The 19453-nt window shown below is 38.8% G+C and overlaps 3 protein-coding genes across 6 annotated transcripts; all 3 read left to right on the top strand.

Annotated features, from left to right (window-relative positions):
• The first annotated feature begins 3368 nt into the window (after window positions 1-3368).
• zgc:152652 lies at window positions 3369-6699 on the top strand. 2 transcript variants are annotated; one of them, XM_073940554.1, is made up of 4 exons: window positions 3369-3477; window positions 3558-3616; window positions 4324-5400; window positions 5470-6697. In XM_073940554.1, the coding sequence occupies exons 1-4, from the start codon at window positions 3425-3427 to the stop codon at window positions 6633-6635; spliced, it is 2355 nt and encodes a 784-aa protein (XP_073796655.1). In that variant the 5' UTR covers window positions 3369-3424; the 3' UTR covers window positions 6636-6697. The 2 variants fall into 2 exon arrangements, with proteins under 2 accessions (XP_073796655.1, NP_001417833.1); NM_001430904.1 differs by having other exon boundaries at window positions 3385-3477; window positions 4324-6699.
• A 2887-nt stretch (window positions 6700-9586) lies between these two features.
• LOC100537597 (uncharacterized) lies at window positions 9587-12309 on the top strand. Of its 2 annotated transcripts, XM_073941586.1 has the most exons (4): window positions 9587-9695; window positions 9775-9833; window positions 9948-11024; window positions 11094-12309. In XM_073941586.1, exons 1-4 carry the CDS (start codon window positions 9643-9645, stop codon window positions 12245-12247), a joined length of 2343 nt encoding a protein of 780 aa, XP_073797687.1. In that variant the 5' UTR covers window positions 9587-9642; the 3' UTR covers window positions 12248-12309. The 2 variants fall into 2 exon arrangements, with proteins under 2 accessions (XP_073797687.1, XP_021325962.2); XM_021470287.3 differs by having other exon boundaries at window positions 9948-12309.
• Window positions 12310-15183: 2874 nt separating this feature from the next.
• zgc:171977 lies at window positions 15184-17898 on the top strand. 2 transcript variants are annotated; one of them, XM_068217001.2, is made up of 4 exons: window positions 15187-15295; window positions 15375-15433; window positions 15532-16602; window positions 16672-17896. In XM_068217001.2, exons 1-4 carry the CDS (start codon window positions 15243-15245, stop codon window positions 17832-17834), a joined length of 2346 nt encoding a protein of 781 aa, XP_068073102.1. In that variant the 5' UTR covers window positions 15187-15242; the 3' UTR covers window positions 17835-17896. The 2 variants fall into 2 exon arrangements, with proteins under 2 accessions (NP_001096117.2, XP_068073102.1); NM_001102647.2 differs by having other exon boundaries at window positions 15184-15295; window positions 15532-17898.
• Window positions 17899-19453: the final 1555 nt, after the last annotated feature.

The raw sequence follows: 19453 nt of genomic DNA, 5'->3' as shown, positions 1-19453 counted from the left end.
CCAAAGGAAAATAAATGAATATTATTCTTGTTTTTGAAGTGCTTTTGAGTGCTATAAAATTAATTTTGAGTGATAAGTCTGATCAGCAAAACATCAACATGAGACTGTCCCACCAAAATCTCATGATAAGTATTAACCTTTTGATTTAGTGGCTAATTCATATCATTTGTGTGATCTCTTTTAGTATGATTTGCTCATCTTCCGGTTAGGGGTGGGGTTTAGGGACCTGCTTCCATTTAAAAAGCATACACTTTTCTAACAGTACATAAAATAGTTATGTTTTCCTCATGAGATCTACAGTAGCTGGATATTCCACAACAGACCAGGCTCCACAGCCCAACCACAGATAAGGACACATTTTTTGCAATATGACGTGTAACCTAAAAATTAGCTCTAAATGCAACCATGTTTTTTTTTTAAATTCTTTTTTTAGTTCACCCCAAAGTATGCGTTAGTTACCAAATCATGGGGTCAGATAACATTATGATTTCAACCAGGGTACATTGTAACATTATCAGTGGCATAGCAGAATGTAGGACATGCATAATGCAATCAGCTGTTAGTGTTCATTTCAGTCGATCTCTGATGTTTGTTAAATCAATCATTAACTGAATAAAATGATTGTTCAGTTTGAATTAATGACCAATGAGAATACACTAATGCATTAAATCCCATATAGTACATGAAATTCTTCACTTAAATACTTAAAAACCAAATTTAAAATAAATCTGCATGCTTCAAAGAACATCTTATTTGGGTCGGTACGGGTCACCTTTATCAGGCTTGCGTTTCCACTACCGAGGGTACCCTTTTGGTGGGCGTGGTGTATGACAAAGTTTCAGTTGCATCATTCCCGCTCAAGGAAATTTCTACAATACAGCCATACGGGTTGCTCACATATCATATGAAAAGCACTTCTCACTTCTCACTTCTGAACATGTATGAACACATACAGACCCTTACAGTCACCGATGTTACCAACTACAGAAAAACTACACAAAGCATTTTGTCCTTAATTAGGTTCAAAACAACACACAAAAAAGCCTACAGTCAGTGAAAACCTCTCCTCTGTGTCTGTAATTTTCAGCAGCACGTGTAGCCTCTGTTAGAGAGTCATTTCATCATTCGAAGTTTTTATTAGTCCAAAAGGTGATGATAAAAATTAAAACAAGGCAGTTTGTTCATGTTTGCTGAAGAAATAATGTGCTCCTTTTTTCCGGCTTCTCCTTTTTTTTTCGGGTAACTCTCGCGTTTGTCAGTATCTGACAGCATCGGGTTTCAAAACCACATCAATAATCAAGCACATGTTATTATCATCAGCTCAAGAAGTTTGTTATTTCAGATATAGACGCGTGGCGAGCGCTCGAAAGAAAGCGAAACCACTTGCGCTTCAGACTGGCTCGTAAAAAACTATGAGGCACAGGGTAGATTCTGATCTACTCCATGGCTTTGTGGCTGTTCATCAAAACAACGACAAGGTTTGTTTGAGCCCGGCTCAACCATGGCTCTTTATTATATATGTAAGTCCGCTGTAATCTCTCGCTGTGTATTTCAAACATGGCGGGTTTTTTGTTTTCATTCTGGCTTGTTGCTTAAGCGAATGACGTATCTCTGTAAACCAATAGCATTCAGCTGCGCGTCTAGCTCTGCCTTTAGGTACCCTTTCTCATGTTTGGTACCCTTTCGAAAGGGTGTTGAAAAAGTGGTAAGGTACGGTTCGGTTTGGTACGCCTTTTGACAGTAGAAACGGCCATAAAAGCATACCAAACTGAACCGGACCATACCACTCAGTGGAAACGGACTATAAGATAACCAGAATATCCAGTTTCAAATAATGTCTTACACTATCTGTATGATCAAAGATAAAATATTAGCCAATTTTCAGCTATTTTTCCTGTTAATGACAAAATCATTTAATGTGCTGGTAAGTTTCAGCTTCACTTTAATGCTTTAAAACAAGTCGTTTGACCACAATGAGCCAGGACAGGCTTTTCAAAGCTCACGCATCAGATGGTAATTGTAGACTTGATGCTAGAAAATTCTTGCAGAAAGGGGCATTATGGACATGTGAAATGCTGATTGAATTATTTCATTAACTTTTTATAAGTCATAAATTAAAAAGCTTTTAAAATGTTTTTAAAAAGCACGATTTTATTGCATTCTCATAGTAAAAAAACATTAATAAGTATAATAATGGCACTTGTATGCACTGTTGTGACTGTTGAAGTAAGAAGCCCTGCATTCACTCTTTCTGGGACCCATGCAGCTTTCAATACACCACTGAACATCATGAAATAGCCTTAATGACAAAAATAAGATGTGAAAGCATTCTACTTAACACTGACTTTTACATAAAACTTTGTGTATCTGTGTTTTTGTTACAATGTTGAATAAAATGTTCAAATGTGCATCAGCTTCAACAACTGGACACTAGAGATGCAACGGTGTAAAAAACATTTTGTAATATGATTATAGTGACCAAAATGATCACAGTTATCAATATTATCATGGTCTTGTTAAACTTTTCTACATAAGACATGTCACATTATTGCATGCCTACATTAAGTTGCAGTGATTTTACTTAAAGGGCTGTGATGCATTTTACATGCAATAAGCAAATATGGCAATTGTAAACTACAGTATTAGACAGGGATAGTTATTTAAAGTAAAACTTTATGGAATGGTATAATATGGAGTATCTTGACTGCAACAATATTTGCAAGAGGAAGAAGCAAGTGTTTCTGCAGTAGAACACACTACAGATTTGAGTATTGGCAATCTCTTCTCTTTGCAGACATACAGTATTAATGTTTTTTGCTTTTCTCCACCCACTGAACGCTCTTCTTTCTAAGTTAACAGAAAATAATGTTCCATGTTTAATGTTTATCTGCCTCGTTATTGTGATTATGTTGCAAACAGGATTAGAGATCCACAAAACAGCATACCTGCATTTAGCAAACACCAATTCAGCAGAATATAAGTTAGCATGAATTGAAGAGGATCTCGTTTTGAATATAACTACACACATTTTAAGTAAATTAGCCTGTTGCAGACTTTTGCTGATATTCAGTTAACCAGAAATATATATATTTATTATGTGAAATACTTTGTTTTTCTTTTACTTTTTTTAAATCAAGAAAGTATATGTTTTCATTTCAGAATATGTTTATCTCTTTCCAAGACATAAAAAGCTTATTAGTTTGTATAAATGTATTAATGAAATTACATACCATGAAAATAACGTGCAACAACTGACACCTGAAACTAATAATGATCCATTAGACATTTCTGTGACAACCGATTGGTCTGAGGCAATTTTCTAGCCAACTAGTTGCACACTATAAAAAGGCCAGATCAAAAGTAGCACTGTATTGTTTGGTGAAGCTTTTCTTTTAGTTTGTAGCTTCTGTGCTGAGGGAATTGGATGGTTGTTTTGACTGGGTTTACTATGTGTGCTTCAACAATGTGGATTTTAAGGTATGTTGCTTTTCTTGTGGTTTTTAATTGTGTGTTTTACCATTTACCTTGTAATTAAAATGAATGTTCATCTCTTGCAGTTACTCTTTAGCAGTACTTTTAGCCCTTGGTGCTTGTGACTACGATGATATTGCAACTGGTAGGTTATTTATTATTATTATTATTATTATTATTATTATTATTATTATTAAGCCAGTTTATTCAAACTAATTTCGAGAGAAGCACGTGATTATGATTGAGCACGGCTGGTTCTGCATTAGCATGCATGATCGACCAATCAGGCCATTCCTGACCCACTATAAAGAGCCAGGGTTTTTTCCACTACAGTCACTTTCGATTTGAAGAATCCCTCCTTCCACCCCTACCTTCTCACCTTTCCCTCCATAGTGCTAGTCACTGGGCCACCGTGCTGCCCTGTCGCCTCACAGCAAGAATGTAACCGGTTCTAGTCCTTTAACAGGCTGGTGGTTGTTTCTGTGTGTAGTTTGCATGTTCTTCCCATGCTTGCGTAGGTTTTCCCCGGGTCCTCCGGTTTCCTCCCACATTCCAAAAACATGCACAAGTAAATTGATAAATCTAAATTTGCAAAACAGGTAATCTCATAATGCAGCATATCTTTTAATAGCATTCAATTTTTAGTCATCAGCTCTTATCAAGGGGGAGTTGTCGAGATCTACCTGAGCTCAAGCCTCCCCTCTCTTCCTCCAAACGGGAGAGAGCCCAGGGCTCAAGAACCTTCGAGCTCAGGGCTCTCTCCCGGGACAGCATGCCAAACTTGCTTATCAATCATCAGCTAAGTGTGAACTCTTGAAATCAGTTTTTGTTAATTGGTTTTTCTTTTTGTAGTTTATGCATACAGCCCTGGCAGCAGTGGAGGCCATCTTGGATCTAATAATCCTAGCCAGTCCATGCAGGAGGTGAAACAAAGTGTCCTTGACTTTTATGGTGGAAATGTTGTAGCTGGGCCAGTCAGCAAAGATAAATGGGGCTTTGAGATGGGAAGCTACAGCTCTCAGGCTGGATCTTCAGGCGCTCCGATGACAAGTGGAAAACCAGGGTCCGGTTCTCATATTGCAAGCAAACAAGGATTTCATGTTGATTCAGTTGGAACTGGTAGTCTTGTTTATGGTTCTGTGGGAAATGCGGTGAATATGGGCATGTCTGGATATGATTCAAGTCAGTCAACTTCTGTCCAAGGCTCTGAAGTCACCAGTTCTTCTGTCCTGAGCCCATTGCAGCAAAGCAGTTATTCGGTTTCTAACCCAGTGCAGGTAGTTTCCTCAATTCCACTTCAAATTAGCAGTACGTCTGTGGTGAAGCCCAGCAGCCAACAGCTGGTGCAAACTATTTCCCAGTCCAGCAATGAGCAACCAGCAACTTCTGGAACCATAGCCCAGTCTAGCCCTCTGCTGTTGTCCCTGCCCAGTGGCCAACAGATATTTCAGACTAGCTTCCAGTCTGCAGTGCCATCTGGTAGATGGCCCCTTAAACCTCTGAAAGGTAAACACCACCATAAAACTGGTTCAAGGCCAGTTCACAATGCACCAATCAGCTCAAAACCTTCTAAAGCCTCACAACCCAGCTTATCAATATTACAATATGGTGGTGTGCCAGATAGCCTTGCTATGGCTAGCTATGAACTTGTGAGCCAGTCAGACAGCCAGCAATCAGCCCAGCCCAGTGGCCAAAATGTGAATCAACCAGGCATCATACAAACTCCCAGTGTCATTGACATCTCTGTGGTCCAGCCCAGTAGCCAGCTGATTCAACAGGCAGTTGATACCTCTGTGGCCCAGGTCTCCAGCCAGCAGCTTTTACAAGGAGGTCAATTGGTTTCCCAGTCAAATAATGTTCAGCCAGTAGATGGAAGTTATGTTTTTGTGGCTCAGCCAGGTGGACCGACTCCTCTCAAGCATCACAAAGGTAAACCCCACTTTGGGTCTAAACTTTCCAGTACTAGTCCTCTCCAGACACTAACATTTACTTCTGTAGATCAGTCCAGTAGCCTAAAACCAGTACAAACCATCAATCAGTCTGGACCTCAATTTGTTCAACAACCAGCACAAATAATCTACCAGTCTGCTAGCCAGCCCACTGTGCCACAATTAGTAGAAGCCATCTATGAATCAGAGACCCAGCCTGCTTCCCAACAACCAGCACCAGCTAGCTACCAGTTGGTGACTCAGTTGGGTGTCCAACAGCCAGCACAGGTCAGCTCATCTGTATCCCAACCAAGCCATCTGCAAGCAGGACAGTCCAACTATGAGTATGTTGTCAACCAAAATGGGCAAACCCTTTTCAAGCCAGTGCAGTCCCATGGGATTCATCAGATTGGCTCCAAACTTTATTCATGCCATGAACTACCACAGCATGGTTACAAGCGGAGGCATCACTCTCCATCTTCACACAGTCTTCCAAACGCAGCTCAGGTTATCAAGCCCGTTTTGCCTAGTGACCCGATTCCTGCTGATTTAAACGTCCCTAGCCCCCTCACATCTACTTTCAGACCAGCACATCTTTCTGGACATCCTAGCTTGCAGTCTGTTGTGCTTCAAAGTGAGCGGCCAGTTGTGCTAGAGATCCAACCCAGTGGTTTGTCTCATGCCAAGCCTGGACCAGTGAGTTATACTTTAGTATCTCAGCCCACTGGTCATCCTTCAAGGCCATTGCAGCAGCCTAGCTACCAGCCTCCAGCCAAGCTATGGCAAAATTTGTTTTTGCCCATAGTAAAGCCAAACAAACTGGAGCTTTCCAGCTTTGAGGCACAAGTTCTCCCTAGCCATGTGTCTTCTGTTCCTGTACAGTTTGTTTCCCAGCCTCAAATGCTCCCAGCTAGTCTGTCTGTCACTCATTCCAGCTTATCCCCTGCTTTGCCAGTGCAGTCCAGCTATCAGCCTCAGGTAGTGTCAAGTTCTGAGACTGTATTCCAGCCTGTATTGCAGACCTCTTCAGCGGTGGTGCCATCAAGTTCCCAAACCTGGAGTACCCCAGTAGTTTCAAACTTTAAGTCGTTGTTACAATCAGTGAAACCTGAACTTCCAATTCCAGTCCTGTTGAATTATCAGACTGTCACAGATCAAAATGCTCCTGGACCTGCTGGAAGCAATAGGCATTCATCATGGAAGTTGCTTAAGCTGTTGCAACAAGTCAAGTCCTAGGTGTTTGTTTGCTGTTTCCTGATTTATGCTTGCTTTCTGATGTCAATAAATTATTGTTAATGTATTTGTGTGTGGACCTAGTTTTTTTTTTTTTTTTTTTTTGTTTTATTCTTATTTATAAAAAAACAAGCTTTGAGTATAAGAAATAGATTTTACAGTAAAGACTTTATTCCCCTTGTCTGTCCATCCTCAGGGGAAAAAAATCTGGATTATTGACACTGAAGTACATGAGTAATGAAACCACAAATTGTAAAATGAACTGCTATTGCACAAGATAATTGAATCAATGTGTTAAATGATAATTAAATCTGCATTAAAAATCTACATTCATTATGATTATATTGTCTGATTCTCCATCATAAAGCAGATGAATATCTAGTATTTAATCATGTGGTTTAGTTTTCTCATTTAACTCTGAACAGAACCTAATTTTAACAAAAGTGTCCAAAGACATATGGTAAAGGATTAATTAAAGTTTGTGTGTAGATTTGGTGTTTCTTAGTGTAGAGCTGGATTGTGGCTGGAAGGGTATCTGCTATGTAAAAATAAATGCCAAAATAGTTGGTGGTTCATTCCCCTGTGGGTAATCAGGATAAATCAGGGACTAGCTAAAGGAAAATGAATTTTATTCTTGTTTTTGAAGACTGATTGCAATAAAATTATTTGTGTGAAACATCTGATCAGCAAAACATCTATATGAGACCGTCCACCCACAATCTCACGGGAAGCATTGACTTTTTAATTTAGTGGCTAATTCATATCATTTGTATGATCTCTTTTAGTATTATTTGCTTATTTTCCAGGGTTAGGCTCCCGCTTCCTTTTAAAAAGCATAAACTTTTCTGAAAATACATAAAATAGTTATGTTCCCTCAAGAGATCAAGTTGGATATTCCCTCAACAGACCCAACTTCACAGCCCAACCCCAGATAAGAAAAAATTTTTTACAATATGAATTGTAACTGAAAAATCAGCATAAAAAGCATCCATGATCTTTAAAAATGTTCATTTTTTTGTTCACTTGATGGTATGTGTTAGTTACCAAATCCTGGGGTCAGATAACATGATTTCAACCAGGTAAAGTTGTAACATCATCAGTGGCATAGCAGAATGTAGGACATGCATAATGCAAATGTAAGGGTTCATTTCAGTCCATGTCTGATGTTTGTTAAATCAATGATTAACTGAATAAAATGATTGTTCAATTTGAATTAATGACCAAGGAGAGTACACTAATGCATTAAATCCCACATAGTACATGAAATTCTTCACTTAAATACCTAAAACCAAATTTAAAATAAGAACTGCATGCCTCAAAGCACATCTTATTTGTTCCCTCTCCCTCTCTTTCTCACTCATAATATCTAGAATTTTCACAGTATCAAAAATGTCTTACACTATCTGTATGACCAAAGATTAAATATTAGCCTATTTTCAACTATTTTTGCTGCTAATAACAAAATCATTTAATGTGCTGGTACGTTTCAGCTTCACTTTGATGCTTTTAAACAAGTCGTTTGACCACAATGAGCCAGGACAGGCTTTTCAAAGCTATTCTCAGCACTGAACGCCAGTTCAAGCATCAGATGGTAATTGTAGACTTGATGCTAGAAAATTCTTGCAGAAAGGGGCATTATGGACATGAGAAATGTTGATTGAATTATTTCATTAACTTTTTATAAGTTATAAATTGAAAAGCTTTTAAAATGTTTTTAAAAAGCACGATTTTATTGCATTCTCATAGTAAAAAAACATTAATAAGTATAATAATGGCACTTGTATGCACTGTTGTGACTGTTGAAGTAAGAAGCCCTGCATTCACTCTTTCTGGGACCCATGCAGCTTTCAATACACCACTGAACATCATGAAATAGCCTTAATGACAAAAATAAGATGTGAAAGCATTCTACTTAACACTGACTTTTCAATAAAACTTTGTGTATCTGTGTTTTTGTTACAATGTTGAATAAAATGTTCAAATGTGCATCAGCTTTAATAACTGGACACTAGAGATGCAACGGTGTAAAAAACATTTTGTAATATGATTATAGTGACCAAAATGATCACAGTTATCAATATTATCATGGTCTTGTTAAACTTTTCTACATAAGACATGTCACATTATTGCATGCCTACATTAATTTGCAGTGATTTTACTTAAAGGGCTTTGATGCGTTTTACATGCAATAAGCAAATATGGCAATTGTAAACTACAGTATAAGACAGGGATAGTTATTTAAAGTAAAACTTTATGGAATGGTATAATATGGAGTATCTTGACTGCAACAATATTTGCAAGAGGAAGAAGCAAGTGTTTCTGCAGTAGAACACACTACAGATTTGAGTATTGGATATCTCTTCTCTTTGCAGACATACAGTATTAATGTATTTTGCTTTTCTCCACCCACTGAACGCTCTTCTTTCTAAGTTAACAGAAAATAATGTTCCATGTTTAATGTTTATCTGCCTCGTTATTGTGATTATTTTGCGAACAGGATTAGAGATCCACAAAACAGCATACCTGCATTTAGCAAACACCAATTCAGCAGAATATAAGTTAGCATGAATTGAAGAGGATCTCGTTTTGAATATAACTACACACATTTTAAGTAAATTGGCCAATTGCAGACTTTTGCTGATATTCAGTTAACCAGAAATATATATATTTATTATGTGAAATACTTTGTTTTTCTTTTACTTTTTTTAAATCAAGAAAGTATACGTTTTCATTTAAGAATATGTTTATCTCTTTTCCAAGACATAAAAAGCTTATTAGTTTGTATAAATGTATTAATGAAATTACATACCATGAAAATAACGTGCAACAACTGACACCTGAAACTAATGATGATCCATTAGACATTTCTGTGACAACCGATTGGTCTGAGGCAATTTTCTAGCCAACTGACTGGTAGTTGCACACTATAAAAAGGCCAGATCAAAAGTAGCACTGTATTGTTTGGTGAAGCTTTTCTTTAAGTTAGTAGCTTCTGTGCTGAGGGAATTGGATGGTTGTTTTGACTTGGTTTACTATGTGTGTTTCAAGAATGTGGATTTTAAGGTATGTTGTTTTTCTTGTGTTTTTAATTGTGTGTTTTACCATTTACCTTGTAATTAAAATGACTGCTCATCTCTTGCAGTTACTCTTTAGCAGTACTTTTAGCCCTTGGTGCATGTGACTACAATGATATTGCAACTGGTAGGTTATTGGTTTATTATTATTATTATTATTATTATTATTATTATTATTATTATTATTATTCAAGTGTTCTTTTACTAAATTAGGTTTTGTTAATTGGTTTTTTTTTTGTAGTTTATGCATACAGCCCTGGCAGCAGTGGAGGCCATTTTGGATCTAATAATCCTAGCCAGTCCATGCAGGAGGTGAAACAAAGTGTCCTTGACTTTTATGGTGGAAATGTTGTAGCTGGACCAGTCAGCAAAGATAAATGGGGATTTGAGACCGGAAGCTACAGCTCTCAGGCTGGCTCTTCAGGCACACCCATGACAAGTGAAAAACCAGGCTCCGATTCTTATACTGGAAGCAAACAAGGATTTCATGTTAATTCAGTTGGAACTGGTAGTCTTGTTTATGGTTCTGTGGGAAATGCAGTGAATATGGGCATGTCTGGATATGATTCAAGTCTGTCAACTACTGTCCAAGGCTCTGAAGTAACCAGTTCTTCTGTCCTGAGCCCATTGCAGCAAAGCAGTTATTCGGTTTCTAACCCAGTGCAGGTAGTTTCCTCAATTCCACTTCACATTAGCAGTACGTCTGTGGTGAAACCCAGCAGCCAACAGTTGGTGCAGACCATTTCCCAGTCCAGCAGTGAGCAACCAACAAGTTCTGGAGCCATAGCCCAGTCTAACCCTCTGCAGTTATCCCTGCCCAGTGGCAAACAGATTTTTCAGACTAGCTTCCAGTCTGCAGTGCCATCTGGTAGATGGCCCCTTAAACCTCTGAAAGGTAAACACCACCATAAAACTGGTTCAAGGCCAGCTCACAATGCACCAATCAGCTCAAAACCTTCTAAAGCCTCACATCCCAGCCTCTCAATATTACAATATGGTGGTGTGCCAGATAGCCTAGCTATGGCTAGCTATGAACTTGTGAGCCAGTCAGGCAGCCAGCAATCAGCCCAGTCCAGTGGCCAAACTGTGAATCAACCAGGCATCATACAAACTCCCAGTGTCATTGACGTCTCTGTGGTCCAGCCCAGTAGCCAGCTAATTCAACAGGCAGTTGATTACTCTGTGGCCCAGGTCTCCAGCCAGCAGCTTTTACAAGAAGGTCGATTGGTTTCCCAGTCAAATAATGTTCAGCCCGTAGATGGAAGTTATGTTTTTGTGGCTCAGCCAGGTGGACCGACTCCTCTCAAGCATCACAAAGGTAAACCCCACTTTGGGTCTAAACTTTCCAGTACTAGTCCTCTCCAGACACTAACATTTACTTCTGTAGATCAGTCCAGTAGCCTAAAACCAGTACAAACCATCTACCAGTCTGGACCTCAATTTGTTCAACAACCAGCACAAATAATCTACCAGTCTGCTAGCCAGCCCACTGTGCCACAATTAGTAGGAGCCATCTATCAGTCAGAGACCCAGCCTGCTTCCCAACAACCAGCACCAGCTAGCTACCAGTTGGTGGCTCAGTTGGGTGTCCAACAGCCAGCACAGGTCAGCTCATCTGTAGGCCAACCAAGCCATCTGCAAGCAGGACAGTCCAACTATGAGTATGTTGTCAACCAAAATGGGCAAACCCTTTTCAAGCCAGTGCAGTCCCATGGGATTCATCAGATTGGCTCCAAACTTTATTCATGCCATGAACTACCACAGCATGGTTACAAGCGGAGGCATCACTCTCCATCTACACACAGTCTTCCAAACGCAGCTCAGGTTATCAAGCCTGTTTTGCCTAGTGACCCGATTCCTGCAGATTTAAACTTCCCTAGCCCCCTCACAACTACTTTCAGACCAGCACATCTTTCTGGACATCCTAGCTTGCAGTCTGTTGTGCTTCAAAGTGAGCGGCCAGGTGTGCTAGAGATCCAACCCAGTGGTTTGTCTCATGCCAAGCCTGGACCAGTGAGTTATACTTTAGTATCTCAGCCCACTGGTCATCCTTCAAGGCCATTGCAGCAGCCTAGCTACCAGCTTCCAGCCAAGCTATGGCAAAATTTGTTTTTGCCCATAGTAAAGCCAAACAAACTGGAGCTTTCCAGCTTTGAGGCCCAAGTTCTCCCTAGCCATGTGTCTTCTGTTCCTGTACAGTTTGTTTCCCAGCCTCAAATGCTCCCAGCTAGTCTGTCTGTCACTCAGTCCAGCTTATCCCCTGCTTTGCCAGTGCAGTCCAGCTATCAGCCTCAGGTAGTGTCAAGTTCTGAGACCGTATTGCAGACCTCTTCAGCGGTTGTGCCATCAAGTTCCCAAACCTGGAGTACCCCAGTAGTTTCAAACTTTAAGTCTGTGTTACAATCAGTGAAACCTGAACTTCCAATTCCAGTCCTGTTGAATTATCAGACTGTCACCGATCAAAATGCTCCTGGACCTGCTGGAAGCAATAGGCATTCATCATGGAAGTTGCTTAAGCTGTTGCAACAAGTCAAGTCCTAGGTGTTTGTTTGCTGTTTCCTGATTTATGCTTGCTTTCTGATGTCAATAAATTATTGTTAATGTATTTGTGTGTGGACCTAGTTTTTTTGTTTTCTTGTTTAAAAAAAAAAAAAAAAAAAAGCTTTGAGAGTAAGAAATAGATTTTACAGTAAAGAGTTTATTCCCCTTGTCTGTCCATCCTCACGGGAAAAAAATCAGGATTATTGACACTGAAGTACATGAGTAATGAAACCACAAATTGTAAAATGAACTGCTGTTACACACACGATAATTGAATCAATGTATTAAATGATAATTAAATCTACATTCATTATGATTATATTGTCTGATTCTCCATCATAAAGCAGATGAATATCTAGCAATTATTCATGTGGTTAAGTTTTCTCATTTAACTCTGAACAGAACCTAATTTTAACAAAAGTGTCCAAAGACATATGGTAAAGGATTAATTACGTTTGTGTGTAGATTTGGTGTTTCTTAGTGTAGAGCTAGATTGTAGCTGGAAGGGTATCTGCTATGTAAAAATAAATGCCAAAATAGTTGGTGGTTCATTCCCCTGTGGGTAATCACGAATAAATCAGGGACTAGCTAAAGGAAAATGAATATTATTCTTGTTTTTGAAGACTGATTGCAATAAAATTAATTGTGTGAAATGTCTGATTAGCAAAACATCTATATGAGACCGTCCACCCACAATCTCACGGGAAGCATTGACTTTTTAATTTAGTGGCTAATTCATATCATTTGTATGATCTCTTTTAGTATTATTTGCTTATTTTTCAGAGTTAGAGTGGGGTTTAGGGACCCGCTTCCTTTTAAAAAGCATAAACTTTTCTGAAAATACATAAAATAGTTATGTTCCCTCAAGAGATCTAGTTGGATATTCCACAACAGACCCAACTTCACAGCCCAACCCCAGATAAGAAAATTTTTTACAATATGAATTGTAACTGAAAAATCTGCATGAAACGCAACCATGATCTTTAAAAATGTTCATTTTTTTGTTCATTCGATGGTATGTGTTAGTTACCAAATCCTGGGATTCAGATAACATGATTTCAACCAGGTAAAGTTGTAACATCATCAGTGGCATAGCAGAATGTAGGACATGCATAATGCAAATGTTAGGGTTCATTTTAGTCCATGTCTGATGTTTGTTAAATCTATCATTAACTGAATAAAATGATTGTTCAACTTGAATTAATGACCAAGGAGAGTACACTAATGCATTAAATCCCACATAGTACATGAAATTCTTCACTTAAATACCTAAAACCAAATTTAAAATAAGAACTGCATGCCTCAAAGCACATCTTATTTGTTCCCTCTCCCTCTCTTTCTCACTCATAATATCTAGAATTTTCACAGTATCAAAAATGTCTTACACTATCTGTATGACCAAAGATTAAATATTAGCCTATTTTCAACTATTTTTGCTGCTAATAACAAAATCATTTAATGTGCTGGTACGTTTCAGCTTCACTTTGATGCTTTTAAACAAGTCGTTTGACCACAATGAGCCAGGACAGGCTTTTCAAAGCTATTCTCAGCACTGAACGCCAGTTCAAGCATCAGATGGTAATTGTAGACTTGATGCTAGAAAATTCTTGCAGAAAGGGGCATTATGGACATGAGAAATGCTGATTGAATTATTTCATTAACTTTTTATAAGTTATAAATTGAAAAGCTTTTAAAATGTTTTTAAAAAGCACGATTTTATTGCATTCTCATAGTAAAAAAACATTAATAAGTATAATAATGGCACTTGTATGCACTGTTGTGACTGTTGAAGTAAGAAGCCCTGCATTCACTCTTTCTGGGACCCATGCAGCTTTCAATACACCACTGAACATCATGAAATAGCCTTAATGACAAAAATAAGATGTGAAAGCATTCTACTTAACACTGACTTTTACATAAAACTTTGTGTATCTGTGTTTTTGTTACAATGTTGAATAAAATGTTCAAATGTGCATCAGCTTTAATAACTGGACACTAGAGATGCAACGGTGTAAAAAACATTTTGTAATATGATTATAGTGACCAAAATGATCACAGTTATCAATATTATCATGGTCTTGTTCAACTTTTCTACATAAGACATGTCACATTATTGCATGCCTACATTAATTTGCAGTGATTTTACTTAAAGGGCTATGATGCATTTTACATGCAATAAGCAAATATGGCAATTGTAAACTACAGTATAAGACAGGGATAGTTATTTAAAGTAAAACTTTATGGAATGGTATAATATAGAGTATGTTGACTGCAACAATATTTGCAAGAGGAAGAAGCAAGTGTTTCTGCAGTAGAACACACTACAGATTTGAGTATTGGACATCTCTTCTCTTTGCAGACATACAGTATTAATGTATTTTGCTTTTCTCCACCCACTGAACGCTCTTCTTTCTTAGTTAACAGAAAATAATGTTCCATGTTTAATGTTTATCTGCCTCTATTGTGATTATGTTGCGAACAGGATTAGAGATCCACAAAACAGCATACCTGCATTTAGCAAACACCAATTCAGCAGAATATAAGTTAGCATGAATTGAAGAGGATCTCGTTTTGAATATAACTACACACATTTTAAGTAAATTGGCCAATTGCAGACTTTTGCTGATATTCAGTTAACCAGAAATGTATATATTTATTATGTGAAATACTTTGTTTTTCTTTTACTTTTTTTAAATCAAGAAAGTATACGTTTTCATTTAAGAATATGTTTATCTCTTTTCCAAGACATAAAAAGCTAATTAGTTTGTATAAATTTATTTATGAAATTACATACCAGGAAAATAACATGCAACAACTGACACCTGAAACTAATAATGATCCATTAGACATTTCTGTGACAACCGATTGGTCTGAGGCAATTTTCTAGCCAACTGACTGGTAGTTGCACACTATAAAAAGGCCAGATCCAAAGTAGCACTGTATTGTTTGGTGAAGCTTTTCTTTTAATTTGTAGCTTCTGTGCTGAGGGAATTGGATGGTTGTTTTGACTTGGTTTACTATGTGTGTTTCAACAATGTGGATTTTAAGGTATGTTGTTTTTCTTGTGGTTTTAATTGTGTGTTTTACCTTTTACCTTGTAATTAAAATGACTGTTTATCTCTTGCAGTTACTCTTTAGCAGTACTTTTAGCCCTTGGTGCATGTGACTACGATGATATTGCAACTGGTAGGTTATTTATTATTATTATTATTATTATTATTATCATTAATATTAAAGCAAGTGTTCTTTAAACCAGTTTTTGTTAATTGGTTTTCTTTTTGTAGTTTATTCGTACAGCCCTGGCAGCAGTGGAGGCCATCTTGGATCTAATAATCCTAGCCAGTCCATGCAGGAGGTGAAACAAAGTGTCCTTGACTTTTATGGTGGAAATGTTGTAGCTGGACCAGTCAGCAAAGATAAATGGGGCTTTGAGATGGGAAGCTACAGCTCTCAGGCTGGCTCTTCAGGCGCTCTCATGACAAGTGGAAAACCAGGGTCGGGTTCTAACAAACAAGGATTTTATGTTGATTCGGTTGGAACTGGTAGTCTTGTTTATGGTTCTGTGGGAAATGCAGTGAATATGGGCATGTCTGGATATGATTCAAGTCCGTCAACTACTGTCCAAGGCTCTGAAGTAACCAGTTCTTCTGTCCTGAGCCCATTGCAGCAAAGCAGTTATTCTGTTTCTAAGCCAGTGCAGGTAGTTTCCTCAATTCCACTTCAAATTAGCAGTACGTCTGTGGTGAAACCCAGCAGCCAGCAGTTAGTGCAGGCTATTTCCCAGTCCAGCAGTGAGCAACCAACAAGTTCTGGAACCATAGCCCAGTCTAATCCTTTGCAGTTATCCCTGCCCAGTGGCCAACAGATTTTTCAGACTAGCTTCCAGTCTGCAGTGCCATCTGGTAGATGGCCTCTTAAACCTCTGAAAGGTAAACCCCACCATCAAACTGGTTCAAGGCCAGTTCACAATGCACCAATTAGCTCCTCGAAACCTTCCAAAGCCTCACAACCCAGCTTATCACTATTACAGTATGGTAGTGAGCCAAGTAGCCTAGCTATGGCTAGCTATGAACTTCTAAGCCAGTCAGGCAGCCAGCAATCAGCCCAGCCCAGTGGCCAAACTGTGAATCAACCAAGCATCATACACACTCCCAGTGTCATTGACATCTCTGTGGTCCAGCCCAGTGGCCAGCTAATTCAACAGGTAGTTGATGCCTCTGTGGCCCAGGTCTCCAGCCAGCAGCTATTACCGGGAGGCCAATTGGTTTCCCAGTCAAATAATGTACAGCCAGTAGATGGAAGTTATGTTTTTGTGGCTCAGCCAGGTGGACCGACTCCTCTCAAGCACCACAAAGGTAAACCCCACTTTGGGTCCAAGCCTTCCAGTACTAGTCCTCTCCAGACACTAACATTTACTTCTGTAGATCAGTCCAGTAGCCAAATACCAGTGCAAACCCACTACCAGTCTGGGCCCCAGTTTGTTCAACAACCAGCACAAATCTACCAGTCTGCTAGCCAGCCCACGGTGCCACAACTAGCAGAAGCAATCTACAAGGCAGAGGCCCAGTCTGCTTCCCAACAACCAGCACAAGCTAGCTACCAGTTGGTGGCACAGTTGGGTGTCCAACAGCCAGCACAGGTCAGCTCATCTGTAGCTCGACCAAGCCATCTGCAAGCAGGACAGTCCAACTATGAGTATGTTGTCAACCAGAATGGGCAAACCCTTTTCAAGCCAGTGCAGTCCCATGGGATTCATCAGATTGGCTCCAAACTTTTTTCATGCCATGAGCTACCACAGCACGGTTACAAGCGGAGACCTCACTCTCCATCTTCACACCGTCTTCCAAACCCAGCTCAGGTTATCAAGCCTGTTTTGCCCAGTGACCCGATTCCTGTGGATCTCAACTTCCCTAGCCCCCTCACATCTACCTTCAGACCAGCACATCTTTCTGGACATCCTAGCTTGCAGTCTGTTGTGCTTCAAAGTGAACAGCCAGGTGTGCTAGAGATCCAACCCAGTGATTTGTCTCATCCCAAGCCTGGACCAGTGAGTTATACTTTAGTATCTCAGCCCACTGGTCATCCTTCAAGACCATTGCAGCAGCCTAGCTACCAGCCTCCAGCCAAGCTATGGCAAGATCTGTTTTGGCCCATAGTGAAGCCAAACAAACTGGAGTATTCCATCTTTGAGGCACAAGTTCTTCCTAACCAGGTGTCTTCTGTTCCTGTACAGTTTGTTTCCCAGCCTCAAATGCTCCCTGCTAGTCTGTCTATCACGCAGTCCAGCTCTTCCTCAGCTGTGCCAGTGCAGACCAGCAATCAGCCGCAGGTAGTTTCAAGTTATGAGACAGTCTTCCTGCCTGTGTCCCAGACCTCTTCAGTGGTGGTGCCATCAAGTTCCCAAACCTCGAGCACCCCAGTAGTTTCAAACTTTAAGTCGTTGTTACAATCAGTGCAACCTGAACTTCCAATTCCAGTCCAGTTGAATTATCAGACTGTCACAGATCAAAATGCTCCTGGACCTGCTGGAAGCAATAGGCATTCATCGTGGAAGTTGCTTAAGCTGTTGCAACAAGTCAAGTCCTAGTTTGTGTTTGCTGTTTCCTGATTTTGTTTATTTTCTGATGTCAATAAATTTTATTGTCTATGGATTTGTGTTAATTGCTTTTATTTATTCTCTCCTTTCCCTTTGTTTCATAGTTGAGCAAAGCGAATTATTATTATTATTATTATTATTATTATTTTTTATTTTTTTTTTTAAAAAGTATCCTCCATTTGATTTATCATTTTGAAACCTTAAGTGAGCTAACTAGTGAGCAACTAGAACTTTAATTGACCAAGTTACTTTGGTGCTTAGATTATTAGGTGGCATGGTTGAACTGTTGTTAGGGCACTGTCACCTTCCAGCAAGGTTGCCGGTATGAGTTCTTGCTAGGCCCAAATCAATATTATTATTATTATTTTTTTTTTTTTTTTTTTTTTTTTTTTAAACATCCAGTCTGTGCTGTAAAAACTGATTTGCATAAAAGAAAATATAACTAAAAATGCCACATGGTGGCTCTGGTTGGCACTGCAGCCTCACAGCAAAAAAAAGTTAATGGTTCGAGTCCCAGCTGGGTCAGTTACTATTACTGTGTGGCATTTACACATTCTCCCTGTGTTTGTGTGGGTTTCCTCTGAGTGCTCCTGTTTACTCCACAGTCCAAAGACATGCACTATAGCTTAATAGAATAAGATATACTAGCCATAGTTTGTGTATTATTGCTTTGCAGTGTTCTGTTGTGGCTGCATCTGCTGATACATATGCGGGATAAGTTTGTAGTTCATTCCACTGTGGCGAACTCTGATAAATAAAGGGATTCAGCTGAAGGAGAATGAATGAATGACATTGTTCATAGTGTGTGTGTATGGATGTTTCCCAGTACCAGAGGTGAGTAGAGTATCCAAAATCTATACTCAAGTAAAAGTACAATTATTTGCAGAAATGTCTACTTAAGTAAAAGTAACAATCTTGAAAGTTACTCGAGTAAGAGTAAAGTATCTGATGAAAAAAAGTTACTACTGTAGATACTTTTCATGTGTGTGTATATATATATATATATATATATATATATATATATATAAAACACCAACTGACCCAGCCGATGCTTGAACCAGCAAACTTCTTATGAGGCGAACGTGCTACCCACTACGCCACTGTGCAGCCCTCAAATGTCACTTTAAGCAATACTGTATCTTGAAAAATATTGTGTAATATGTTCTGTCATCATGGCAAAGACAAAAGAAATCAGTTATAAGATATTAGTTAATGAATCTATTGACCTTATTCTAAAATGCGGAAGTGCATCTGTTTTCGCGATTGTCTTAGAACTTCCGATTCAGTCGTCTATGGGAGAAATGACTAGAAATAATAAACAGCAGAAATCGGTCAAACTACTTGCTCTACAAACAAATGTTTGCATGACTATACAGACCAAGTAGAATAATATAATAAGAAAATATCAAATTGCAACATCAAGCAACGTAACGAGCAGTTTTTAACATCAAAAAATGAATAGAAGTTAATGAGACCGGAAGTCTCAAGCCAAAAAGATTCAAATGGCAGCGCCCACTAGAAATGTGTTAAAATCTTTATGTTAAACAGAAGGAAAATATACAGGAGGGCTAATAATTCTGACCATACACACATAAATGTTATATTTTCAA

The sequence above is a fragment of the Danio rerio genome, chromosome 24 (assembly GCF_049306965.1).
Source record: "Danio rerio strain Tuebingen ecotype United States chromosome 24, GRCz12tu, whole genome shotgun sequence".
Taxonomy (NCBI): Eukaryota; Metazoa; Chordata; class Actinopteri; order Cypriniformes; family Danionidae; genus Danio; species Danio rerio.
The sequence above is the reverse complement of the archived record's forward strand: the minus strand, read 5'-3'. Positions and strand labels throughout refer to the sequence as shown.

Bases quoted from the DNA above. Each gene is read 5' to 3' on its own strand.
- zgc:171977 (NM_001102647.2), top strand. From the start codon at position 15,243: ATGGTTGTTTTGACTTGGTTTACTATGTGTGTTTCAACAATGTGGATT. The intron at 15,296-15,374 runs GTATGTTGTTTT...TATCTCTTGCAG, and splicing joins TCAACAATGTGGATTTTAAG to TTACTCTTTAGCAGTACTTT. The intron at 15,434-15,531 runs GTAGGTTATTTA...TTCTTTTTGTAG, and splicing joins CTACGATGATATTGCAACTG to TTTATTCGTACAGCCCTGGC.
- zgc:152652 (NM_001430904.1), top strand. From the start codon at position 3,425: ATGGTTGTTTTGACTGGGTTTACTATGTGTGCTTCAACAATGTGGATT. The intron at 3,478-3,557 runs GTATGTTGCTTT...CATCTCTTGCAG, and splicing joins TCAACAATGTGGATTTTAAG to TTACTCTTTAGCAGTACTTT. The intron at 3,617-4,323 runs GTAGGTTATTTA...TTCTTTTTGTAG, and splicing joins CTACGATGATATTGCAACTG to TTTATGCATACAGCCCTGGC.
- LOC100537597 (XM_021470287.3), top strand. From the start codon at position 9,643: ATGGTTGTTTTGACTTGGTTTACTATGTGTGTTTCAAGAATGTGGATT. The intron at 9,696-9,774 runs GTATGTTGTTTT...CATCTCTTGCAG, and splicing joins TCAAGAATGTGGATTTTAAG to TTACTCTTTAGCAGTACTTT. The intron at 9,834-9,947 runs GTAGGTTATTGG...TTTTTTTTGTAG, and splicing joins CTACAATGATATTGCAACTG to TTTATGCATACAGCCCTGGC.